The sequence below is a fragment of the Pipistrellus hanaki genome, assembly GCF_964339955.1.
Source record: "Pipistrellus hanaki genome assembly, chromosome: 19".
In the NCBI taxonomy this organism is placed as follows: Eukaryota; Metazoa; Chordata; class Mammalia; order Chiroptera; family Vespertilionidae; genus Pipistrellus; species Pipistrellus hanaki.
In genome coordinates, this window is record NC_140521.1 from 13,391,726 (window position 1) to 13,403,881 (window position 12,156).

General features: G+C 52.1%; 1 protein-coding gene across 2 annotated transcripts in view; it reads left to right on the forward strand.

Annotated features, from left to right (window-relative positions):
• Positions 1–12,156, forward strand: part of FLI1 (Fli-1 proto-oncogene, ETS transcription factor) — a 111,037-nt gene that overhangs the window by 63,289 nt on the left and 35,592 nt on the right. For both annotated transcript variants that reach the window (XM_084867293.1, XM_084867294.1), the window contains exons 3-4: positions 7,716–7,870; positions 10,968–11,171. In XM_084867293.1, the coding sequence (XP_084723419.1) occupies positions 7,716–7,870; positions 10,968–11,171 (359 nt within the window). The remainder of the gene's footprint in view (positions 1–7,715; positions 7,871–10,967; positions 11,172–12,156) is intronic.

The window sequence follows — 12,156 nt, forward strand, 5'->3', positions numbered from 1 at the left end:
GACTCCAACTGCCCCTGGGTACCAGGCACACTCCTGCCTCAGAGTCTCTCCGCTTGCGTTCCTTTCTTCTGGGATGTTCCTACTTCATCTTGTCATGTGACTCTCTCCTTGTTTCAGGTCTCTGCCTGAATGTCACCTTCTCAGGGGTCGTCCCTGACCCTCTGATCTAAAACAGCACCTGTCACTCTAGCCTGCCTTGAGTCTTCTTTTTAGCTCTTCTGGGCTCTTATCACATCCCCCCATTAAATGATAATATATATCATATTAACTCTATATAGCTGAAGTCACTGACCCCTCTGAGCTCAAGTGTCTTTCTATGTCAAGATACTTTCTATATACATACATACATACTGGTACGTTTTTATTGATTTCAGAGAGGAAGGGTGAGGGGAGAGAGATAGAAACATCAGTGATGAGTGAGAATCATTGATCAGCTGCCCTCCTGCATGTCCCCCACTGGGGGGGTCAAACCTGCAACCTGGATATGTGCCCTGACTGGGAATCGAATTGTAATCCCTGGTTCATAGGTCAATGCTCAACTCATTGAACCACACAGCCTGGGCAGAGCTTCCTATTTCTTACTGAGGACACAGCAGGTACTGGGTAGATAGCTGTTCAGTGAATAAGTGGGTGAATGTGTGGCTAACCGTGCTCAAAGGTGAAGATGGTGACTCAAGGTCAGGTAGAACATTCGTGTGTGAGTCCACAGGACAGGGGCCCAGGTCGGCCTTGGTCTCTGCCTCAGATGGAGCCTGTGTTTGTGCTCCACTGCCCCCAGAAGCCCTGAGCACTCCCAGATGCCAATCCCTGGCCAAGAGGGTCCCCACAGAAATCAATTTCAGAGCCCCTTGCGGCTCCCTCCCGGCTCCCGGCGCCCGGCAGCTGGAGGAGGACTGTGCGAAGCTCAGAGCAGATGCCTGGCTCGGGTTGCACAGAGCGGCCCCTGCCTTTGATTTGCCGTCCTGACCCAGACCGTTAGCAGGTGACAGCGTAGGCTCAGAAAGACGGATGTACGCTCGGCCCCCGGAGAAACAAAGAAGATGCAGTGGACTCTGGGAGCCCTGCAGGTTCTCCACAGCCGTCGCCAGCACCTCATAAATATCCGCTAAGTGCTCGCATGGAAGCGGGGCCAGTGGGCAGCAGGAAGCCAGGGTTTTCAGAAAAATGTCTTTGCTTGGGATGGAAGCGTGTCCGACGCTATGATCTGATCTGCAGAAAGCAATAACAGGGTCCGACAGATGCCAGGCTCTTGAAATCTCTCGTCCTCAACACTGAAGCTTCTCATACCCCCTGAGTATTTTTGATAAAGGCATTTTTCATGCAAAAGATCCATCCTCACTTGAGACGAGAAAACCAAAGCAGAGGATACAATGGGGACTCATGGACTAGATTCATGCTATCCATGCAGCAGTCATTTAGCCACATGTTGCTTTTGAGGGCTTGACATGTGGCTAATGCAACAGGGACATGTGTGCTCCACCTGTCATACCCACGGGATTTAGAAGGCTTACATGGGGAAAAGAGTAAAATAGTTCCTTCGTTCTTTTTATATTGATTATGCTGAAATAATCTTTCAGCTATAGTGAGTGGATATATGTTAATGTATTATTCAAATTCGCTTCACCTCTTTTTAAAAATTTTAAACGTGTGACTGCTCGAACATGTATAGCTGTGTGTGTGGCTCCCATTCTATTTTGCGTGCACAGCACTGGGCTAGCGGAGTTTGGACTTCTCTCCATGTTCCCTGATAACATGGGTTCCTGAGTTACTCCTTCAGGTTTACTGAGCCACATGGATGCCTCCGAGAAGCTACAGAGCACTTCCTCATTTTTGTTTTGTTTTGTTTTGTTTTAAATATCCTCACCCAAGGATATTTTTTCCATTGATTTTTATTTTTAGTGGCATTCCAGTAGCTCGCTATGATCGAATAGTGGTTAGTACTCTGCATTGTAATTTTTATTTTTTAAAAATATATTTTATTGATTTTCTTTTTACAGAGAGGAAGTGAGAGGGATAGCGAGTTAGAAACATTGATGAGAGAGAAACATCGATCAGCTGCTTCCTGCCCAAACTCTATCGGGGATGTGCCTGCAACCAAGGTACATGCCCTTGCCCAGAATCGAACCTGGGACCTTTCAGTCCACAGGCCGACGCTCTATCCACTGAGCCAAACCAGTCAGGGCTCCATTGATTTTTAAAGAGAGTACAAGGGAAGGAGGGGGAAAAAGACAGAGACATTGATGTGGGAGAGAGAATGTCAATTGGTTGCTTCCTGTAGATGCTCTGACCTGGGCCAGGGATCAAACCTTCAACCGAGGCATGTGCCCTTGACCTGGAATCGAACCTGGGACCCTTCAGTGCGCTGGCAGATGTGCCAACCACTGAACCACACCGGCTATGCCCCCTTCTTCCTTTTTATCCAAGGATCAAGTTATTTGAACAAAGGTGCAGTGAGGGTGCTGAGGGCTGAGGAGTCAGAGAAAGCCATGCTGGCTCGGCGGCGGAAGGCACTCTTTCCTTCCTTTTTCCTGTGTGGTTGTGTTTGTTAGCGTGCATTGTTCCTGAAACAGCAGGGCCAAAGGTTCTGTGCTGGATGTAGACTCCAGCAGCTCAACCCACACTGTGGTCTGCTAGTAACTCCACCGCGTCCTATCTCAGCCACGGGGCTGGGGCAGCATCCGTGAAAGAAAGAGAATGGGTTAATGGGGAGGAGACCCAAGGCTTTTCATGCCTTATGCGCCTGGCCTGCAGGCCCCGAGTTCCATGTGACTCTGCCCACGGGGATCTGGATGCCCTTATTAAATGCCTAGACACCTCACGCTTCACATTCAGGAAGAGCAGCCTCACACGCCCTGTAACTCCTGCTCTCTGGCCTTCTAAAGGGGCGTCCCGCGGGCTGGACCTTGCAGGGTGAAGCATGTCACACACACCTGGGTGGGAAGCCAGCTGCAGGATTCCCGAGAAGCTATGAGCATCTACTATGTATGGGCCTTAAATTAGGGATGAGGTCAGGGCGATGGCTTTATTATGGGCGATTTCCTTTCTTTTCTTGAAATTTGCTTTCAACTTGTTTCATCTTCTTTTCAAAACCAAAAAAATCATCTGCAGACATCTATATATAGATCCTATAGGAATCCTAAGGACAACACAGGTTTGCTTAATTAAAAATTTTGTTTTAAATATATGTTTTTATTAATTTGAGCGAGAGCGAGGAAGAGAGAGGGATAGAAACATGATGAGAGAGAAACATCGAACAGCTGCCTCCTGCACACCCCCTACTGGGGATCAAACCTGAGCATGTGCCCTGACTGGGAATCAAATTGGGGACCTCTTGGTTCATGGGTTGATGGTCAACCACTGAGCCACGCCAGGTTTGCTTTAATTTTGCACCATGTGCACACATTACATGGAAGACACACATGACAGGTCCTAATGTAGCTGTGTAGCTTGGGTAGCCTTGAGACTTCACATGATCTGTGTGAGTATTGGGTATCCCCTGATGGTGAGTGAGTTATATATAGCTTTGTGGATGGGTTGACACCCCGAGTGAAGGTGCCCTGAGTTCAATGGGAAGATAGAGAAAATGTTTTTAATCGAAGGGGTAATCTTGGGGAAAGGTCTTTGAAATCTTCTTTTATTCAAATATTGAGGATTTCTCATCTTGTTTTAAATGGCTTAACAGTTTGCAAGGCTGACTGTTGGAAATCAGTAGTGGTCTCTATAAAACAATATTCCTTGAACATGCAGAAATAGGACCAGAAGGGTCTGGGGGTAAAAATAAAGGGTCAGGCTGCAAGGTTCACGTCCCTATTCCTGTGGTCTCCCTGTTGTGGCCTCCCTGCCGTGGCTTTCTGAGCCGTGGCTCTCTGAGCCGTGGCTCTCTGAGTCGTGGCTGAGATTGACATGCTCGGAGTTAACCTGTCAGAGGCACCTCCCGCCCTGCCCTATTGTGGCAGCCCCAGCCCTCCTGTCACCTGTCCCAGTGCTGTCAGCTGCCTGTGGGCTCCAGCGTGTGCTAGCTGTAAGTGCGGGTCTCAATACAAATCCGTGGTGGTGTAGACCAGCTGAATGGCCCAACCTCCTCCCTCTGTCTGTGCCTCTCTTCCCCTCCCTCTTTTTTTTTTTCATCTGGCTCCTTCCCAGGTGCCAGCTGCCTCAGGAAAGAGCAGCCTTTATGCTGTGTTTCACCTGGATTACGCCCCCTCCCCTTAGCAGTAGCTGTGGAGCCCAGTGACCACACGTGACGGGGTGCTGTCTGGAGGAGGCAGAGAGGTTGAGAGCATGGGAATGGAGGAGCAGGTGGCTTTCTTCTTTCCTGAGCCGTCGGAGCAGGGCTGGCCTGGCAAGGGCAGCGGTCTAGGCTGGGGGTCAGGCTTCTCCCAGAGGCCACCCCTGTGCAGAACCTAGCTGAGGGGCCTGAGGCCGAGGCCAGGGCCTGTTCCAACAGAGCATCCTGCCCAGCTGGGGAGAAGGTGCGAACACAAGGGCTGAGGAAGGGGAGAGGAGGAAGCAGACAGATGCGGGTTTCTATGGGATAGGAAGTAAGGAGGTTCCAAGAGCACTGAGAAGCTCCCAGGAGTCACCCGGCAAGAGAACCCTGGCCTTGACCATGACTCTGATGTGGTCTTCCAGGAGCGGGTGCTCCTGCCTCCTCAGTACCCACCTCTTACCAGGCAACATACCCGGTAGCTTTGACCAAATGCTCTCTTTTTTCAAACGTTTTTTCTCCACTCCTGGCACCAGGGCTGGCCCTGCCAGAGGTGCTAAGTGGCTGTCATTTCAGGGATTTCTGAGGTTCTGGCTTCTCACCTCCGCATGGCAGGGGTCAGTTTGGGGCCTGGAAACTCCCCCTCACCCCCCAGGTCTGGCTGATGTGGGAAAGAATGTTTTGAAACTCATCTCCCCATGTCCCTAAGGGGAGAGCAGCCCACATAGCAGCAGCTCTTCCCCTGTCACATCACGCTGGCCCCTGACAGACAGCGCTCTCTAGGCTGAAAGTTTCCTCCGTGCCCATGGCCTTGTGCTCTGGCTCCCTCCCAGGAAAGCGTGTGCTCGGGCAACCCCACCCTCTGCCACGGAGTTCCCAGCCAATGAGACACTGCCCTCTTGGTTGAAGGCCAACGTAATCCTCCTGCTTCTGAAGCACTTGAGTTGTTTCACAGCGACCACGTATGCGGAGAAAGGCTGTTAGGCCCTGGTGGGTTGGTGTGTGGTGCATATGTGTGCATGTGCATGCATGCGTGTGCATGAACGTATCTGGGCAAGCATGCATGTTTTAAGTGTGTACACATGCATATGCTGGTGTACATTGGACGTGGGCTTGTGTGTATGCATGCTGGCGTGTGTGCATATGGGAGTGTGTGCATGCATGCATTGGAGTGTGTATGTGCGTGCAAATGTGTGCACCAGGGTGAGCATGCGTGTGCACATATGTGTCGTGACATGCACACATGCATGCACACATGTGCGTGTGCTGGTGTGTGCATGTGTGCGTGCATGTGTGTGCACATACCCTCACGGTTAGCCATGAGGAGCCCAGTGAGCTTGGCCATGGCCCAGGACCAGGGTCTTTCGGGGACGGCTTCATCTCAGGCCAAGTGCTTAAACTGCAGGAGCCGAAGGCCAGCCCCTGGTGAAAAGCCCTGATGAGCTACCGCCGCCCTCGCACTGCCATGGGGACATTAAGCCTTCAACAGTCTGGCTTTCTGACGGCTGGCTCTTGGTCCTCTGCCTGGAAAAACAGTAGGCGCATAGTAAAAACCTTAAATTCTAACATGTGTAAGTTATACATCTTATTTTCATTTTCAGCCCATGTTCCCCTCTGTACGACATCAGGAAAAAATTACCGTCTGACTTCTAATATCTCAGTGGAGCATTTATCTCCCAGCCATGATAAGTGAGCTTCAATACTTTTTTTCCTTTCAGATTAAGAAACAAATTCATTTAATTTTCTTTATTGAATGTGCTCAGTCTCCCCGGCCCGCCCGCGTCCCCCCCACCCGCAGGGTGGACCCCGCCTCTTCTGCATTCATGGCTGGGCCGCTCTCCCTGGGAGTGCAGCTACTGCCACTGCCTTGCGAGAGGAGCCGGACCCCGTCTGGCAGCGCCTGCTGCTTGGGACCCTGTGATGGTCAGTCCCCCGCCACAGCAGAGCGAGGGAAGCAGCAGCCAGGCCTTCCGAAGGCCAGAGAGGTTGGGCAGCTGGGCTAGGCGGCTGTCATCTGAACCTTATCTGAACTCCTGGGTCTGAAGCCTGGTCTGGAGCTCTTGAGAGAGCTGGCTGGTCTCCCGCCTAGAAGAATCTGAGCTTCCAGCTCCGTAGACCCGCAGCTGCAGCCTCCCCTTGGCCTGGCTGCCTGTGTTGGTCCCGCCGCTGGCAAGTGGCGAGTGAGAGCTAGGACAGGGCTGGATGTCACTTGCCCAGGGCACATGGGGAGGGTCCATGACGCTGCCCTGGGGTATGTGGCATATCTTGCCAACCTGCTCTGGGCACCAGGAGGCCACAAACTCGGACCTCCAGATGGTTGCTTATTGCTGACTAAAGTCAGTGAGCAGCCTCTTGCAAAACCTCAGCGGCTCACTCAGCTGCCTACTCTGAGACCAGGTTGAGTATTTGGCTCCGTCGCTGGTGCACCTCATACTTCCCCTGAGTGTGATGCCAGGGCTAAGCAAGGCCACAGCCTCTCTGTATCAGGTTGAAGCTCTTGGATTCTATTCCTCCTTCACGCAGCAGCCAGCTCTTCCGCCTGTGCATTTTGACGGGGAAGCTTAACAGGAAAGATCCTGCTGTCACCTGTACTCACCCTGGGACCCTGGCTCAGTCACCTCGCCTCTTAGTTGCCTTAACCACAGCAAGGCGCTATTAACCCCTGCCAGGCCCATCTTGAAGGGTTATTGGGAAGTTCGGGTAGAACAACGTATGGAAAATGTGTTGACATTATAGGCATGCAATAGAAATAATTTGCCCAGGAAACATCTATGGCTCATCCCCTGCACAAGATTCTGTATAAAGCTGGCGATAATCTATATCGAGGTGACAAAAAGGTGATGTCACCATCTCAGGAAACTCCCTCATCCAGCGAGGGCCTAGGGCACCTGTCAAGCTAACAGGGCATGACAGTCCTGGGACCAAGGCAGACACACTATGGGAGCCACGTGTAGTCTGCCTGGTAACAAGGTGAAACGTGTCAGAACTGCAGTCCTGTGCTGAGAAGTCCAGACTCTAAGGGCAGTAGAAGCTGGCAAAAGCTTTTTAAGCATGGTAATTCCAGGACCAGGCTGGGATTGGAAGAACACTCTGGTGGCAGTGTGGAGAATAGAAATAAGGTGGCAGTGCCCGGCCGGTGTGGCTCAGGGGTTAAGCGTCAACCCATGAACTCAGGAGGTCAAGGTTGTTTCAATTCCTGGTTGGGGCACATGCCAGAGTCGCAAGCTTGATCCCAGTAGGGGGCGTGCAGGAGGCAGCCAATGGATGATTCTCATCATCCATGTTTCTCTCTGTCTCCCTCTCTCCCCCTTCCTTTCTGAAATCAATAAAAACATGTTTTGTTTTGTTTTAAAAAGTAAGGTGGCATCAGCAGCATCCTCACCATCCTGCACCCGGTGGGGCTGGGAAATGACTTGGGTTGTCTGAGCCATTGGCCAAGGTGAGCTCCGTGCTGTGGGGACCACGGTGGCCGTGATGACTTCCGGGCCTTTGTCTCTTCCCCATCTAGGGAGTCTCCGGTGGACTGCAGCGTCAGCAAATGCAGCAAGCTGGTTGGCGGAGGCGAGTCCAATGCCATGAACTACAACAGCTACATCGACGAGAAGAACGGTCCCCCTCCTCCCAACATGACCACGAACGAGAGGAGGGTGATCGTCCCCGCAGGTACTGTGGGAACCAGGCTGCTGGCATCCACGTCCTCACTCTCTGGGCGAGGAGGGGAAGGGCGGGCCTGTCCCCAAGCCATCTAAACTTGTACCCGGTGCCCTGGTCTCTGTTGAAATGATGCCCTTCTCACCTTCTCCCTCAGCTGCCTCCCAAGATCCTGTCCCCAGTGTCACCAGATCCCTGAGGCAGATCCCAGAAACCTGCCCTCAAACAGATCCCATCTCAGACTGGTCCCCTAGGGCGAGGCTGGCACAGAGAGCAATAAGGAGCAGAGTGGCCTCAGAGGTCTCTCGTGCCCATCGAGCATGCGCTCCTGGCATGGCATCCGCAGGGTCCCACCTTTTCAAATTATAGCCAGCGCTTTCTGTCCCAAAATAGAAATAACTATATTTAACAAATGGAGTGCCTTACCATGTGTGCAGCGAAGTTATGTCATTATGTAAAAATAGCCTATTTTTTTTCCTAGGTATTAGAGCAGTTGGGTACAGAAAATAAAATCATTGTTCGAGCCTTCCGTGCATTGGCCGGACACTCAGGCTCGGCTAGACCAGCAAGCTCAGCCGCCAGGTCCAAAAGGGAGACTGAAAACTGAACCGAGTGGGGTCGGTGCCAGGTAGAAGGAGCTAGAACGTCCAAAACCTTAAGCAACGTGAATTATAGGGCAGAGATTAAGAGTCATTTGACCAAAATAACTCTACCCGAAAGGCAGAGCCCCTTCCATTTGGAAAAATACAAGTGCAGTTGTGTGCGAGGCGAGGATTAGACATCTCTGAGGAAATCCAAAGGCTGTTGCTTCTTGATCTAGAAGGTGTGGGTGTGGGCCTCGCCCCCCAGGCCCTTTGTGTTCATTTTGCATGGGGAACTGTGTCTCCCCATCTCCTGGGACTGCAGCTACACCCAGGTGTGCGGGACCAAGTTCAAGGTGGGAGGGGTGGGGACCTGGGGCCAACAGGGATGTGTCTGTGCCTTGTAGGACCTCAAGGCTGCTCATGAGCCTTTTAAGTTTCCTTCTTCCACAAGCACATGAGCTCACAAAGGAGGAGGAGGAGGAGCTCCATTGATGAGCACTTTGGGGTACCAGGCACCATTGAAGTATTTCACGCACATTGCATGTCCTATGTCACCTCATTTGTGATCTCCTCCAAGCCCCCAGCTAGGACTGTCTAGCTCAGGTGCTTCTATCAGTCAGGTCCAAGAGAACCATGTCTTCTCCCTTCACACCAGAAGGTGGCAGACGATGGAACTGCTCTGCCGTGGGCATGGCGGGGCCTCTGTGGACTCCCCAAGGCCAGGCCAACCCTCACCAGGCCTCTGGCGGTTTGGTATTGAACTCCCCGGCCTCGCCAGTGGGAAGGAGATCTTGAGGACTGAAGGGTTAGGAGATCTGAGATTGCCTTAACCCAGTGGTCTGGGAAACGACAGCTCACGAGCCACATGCAGCTCTTTGGCCCCTTGAGTGTGGCTCTTCCACAAAATACCACGGCCTGGGCGAGTCTAGTGGTGTTAGAAGAAGTTTAAGTTTAAAAAATGTGGCTCTCCAAAGAAATTTCAATCGTTGTCCTGTTGATATTTGGCTCTGTTGACTAATGAGTCTGCCGACCCCTGCCTTAACCAAATGTGTACATTTCTGCAGACTCTTTGGGGAGGGCATAGGAAAAAGGGACAAAGGCTGCCAGACTGCTTGTTTGGCCCTTCCACTCTAAATTGGTGCTGAAATATTTTCAAAAAGAATATCAAAATGTCAGTCTTCGGTGGGCCAAGGTAACTCTGGCAGTAATAATGAAAACGGTGTAAATTCATATCAAGGGATTTTTAAAGCACTTTATACTACCGGTAGTATAATGAACTCACTAGCTATGGATTGACTTCCCTGCTTTACCTCTGGCTCTGTCTTTAGCCATGACCCTCAGACACCATGGCTTCCTCCAGGCCAGCCTGCTGGGCATGATGGGAAGTTTCATTGGGCAGGTCCAAATAAGCCTGCCCATCAAAGAGGCCCAGTAGAAGCTGCAGCTGACAGCTGACATGCAGTGCCCCATCTCCCTCCTCCTCCAGGGCCTTCCCTGACTCCATGCTTACACTAATGTCCTCCTCTTCCGGTTGCTTCAGCTACCACCATAAAACCTGTTGCTTAACTCTGTGCATTCCTGCCTGAATGCTTCGTGGGGACAGGTCTTTCATGAGTTCCAGGGCCGTGTCATTTTCTTCTTTGATGAGCATGTGTAAAGTGCTTAGGACTCACTATTAATCGGTTGCCAAGGAAAAAGATGGCTTCCAGACTGTGCTAGGTGGTAAGCACGAAGGGCCTCTATCAATGGGACCTGCTGGACTCCCCACCAGCACTCAGAGTGCACCCCCGTCCTCACCCCCTGCCCTTCCCCCCGACATTTCTGGTTGAGAAGTCATGAGGGGCCTACATGGAGGCAGCCTCAGTCCTTACATTATTACGGTCCCCGAAAGGGCTAAAGGTTTCTCATCTTTGCGGACTTAAATACCCGAAAGACATTTGCAGGATGATCTGGTAGAGATTTGAGCACAGATGTCTCCAAAGAGAGAAAGCGCAGGCTGGTCCATGTTAAGGGCTAACACCCCAGGGTTCGCCATCTGCGTGCACAGATGTGTTCTCTCTGTAGCATCTGAGAGCTCATGTTCTTCCATGAAATCAGCGTTCTCCAGAGGCAGCTGGTTTCCCTTGCCGAAGACGCTGGGCCCTGGTCGCTGGAACTGTGTTTATTTTCACTTGGATGCCACCATTTCTAAAGGCAAAGGCTTCAATGGACTTCCCAGAGTTTTAAAGAGTGTCCTGTCAGGATGTGGAGTGAGGCATCTGAGAACCTCCTCGGCGTGCTAAGTGGTTCAGGCAGCGCCAGATGCTCCGGACCAGATGCAGTTCTGGGAGGACCATCTGGGAGGGAACCCACGTTCCCAGTGAGGGTAGGGGGTGGGAAGAGAGAGAGAGAGTGGGGGAACGGGAAAGGGAGATTGGAGAGGAGAGAGACAGAGAGAGAGAGAAGGGGAAGGAAGGAGGGAGGAAGACCGAGGGAGGCTGCCCAGGCTCGGTGAAGCCCCGGCTGACGGGCCTTGTCCTCTGCAGACCCCACGCTGTGGACGCAGGAGCACGTGCGGCAGTGGCTGGAGTGGGCCATCAAGGAGTACGGCCTGATGGAGATCGACACGGCCTTTTTCCAGAACATGGACGGCAAGGAACTGTGCAAAATGAACAAGGAGGACTTCCTCCGAGCCACCTCCCTCTACAACACGGAAGTGCTGTTGTCACACCTCAGTTACCTCAGGGAAAGTAAGTGCCTGTCCCTGTCTCCTTCAGGGGAGGGTGTCATCCCCCACCCCCACCCCCACCCCAGAGGGTGCAGCCCAGGTCCCTAGTGCTAGGAGAGACCTTTGCCTGGCCCGCTCCCAACCAGACTGGCTTCCCAGTGAGCCAACCCGGGGAAGGAAGCTGTGTCCCCTGCCTTTGGTGTACGTTGGGCCGAACCTGTAGGAGCTGCGGGTTTGGGCCGTGAGGTTACCAGGGTCCCGTGGGCTCCGGCAGACCCTGCGAGAGGCCTGACCCAGGCCTGGGGTGGCAAAGGGGAGTAAAATGAGGAACGGAGAACAAGTAGGGAGCTGTGGCCCAGAGGGTCTGCCTGAGGCTGGCCACACACGTCCCACAAGAACCCCTTCCCAGAAATACCTAGCCCCATAATGACAAATACCCGGATGCCTGGCTCTTGTTGTCCTGAGCCATGATTTAGGGTTCCCACAGTAAGTCTAGATCCACGGATTTAGGATTTAAGGATTTGAACCTATACACATTCAGTTCCTCTTATCTTTGGGGTCACTCCGGAGCCTCTTAACCCCACCTTCAGGGGTGCCACCTACACCCCTTCCTTACTAAGCAGGGAGGGGACAGGTGCCATAGGTGGGTGAAGCCTGGCACAGCCAGTCTGCTCTGGGAGAGTTTACAGAGAGAGCATGCAGTTGCCCGTAGGATTTCTTCACGATGGGGTTTCACTAGCACCAACAATTCCATACAAATGTCATTTGATATGCGCTGTACCCAGAATTCTTTGAGGCCAGTTAATAACCTTGGCCAGTGGTCAGCAATGTTGACTAATGAGTTTGCCGACCACTGCTAAGTCATTACCCTTACCCAGAAGGTTTGACTTCAGTACATTATTAAAATGTTTTTTAAAGTGTTTTTTTTCCCTAAGGCAGTGGTCGGCAAACTCTATTTAGTCAACAGAGCAGCAAACCGCGGCTCTCAAGCCGCATGTGGCTCAGGA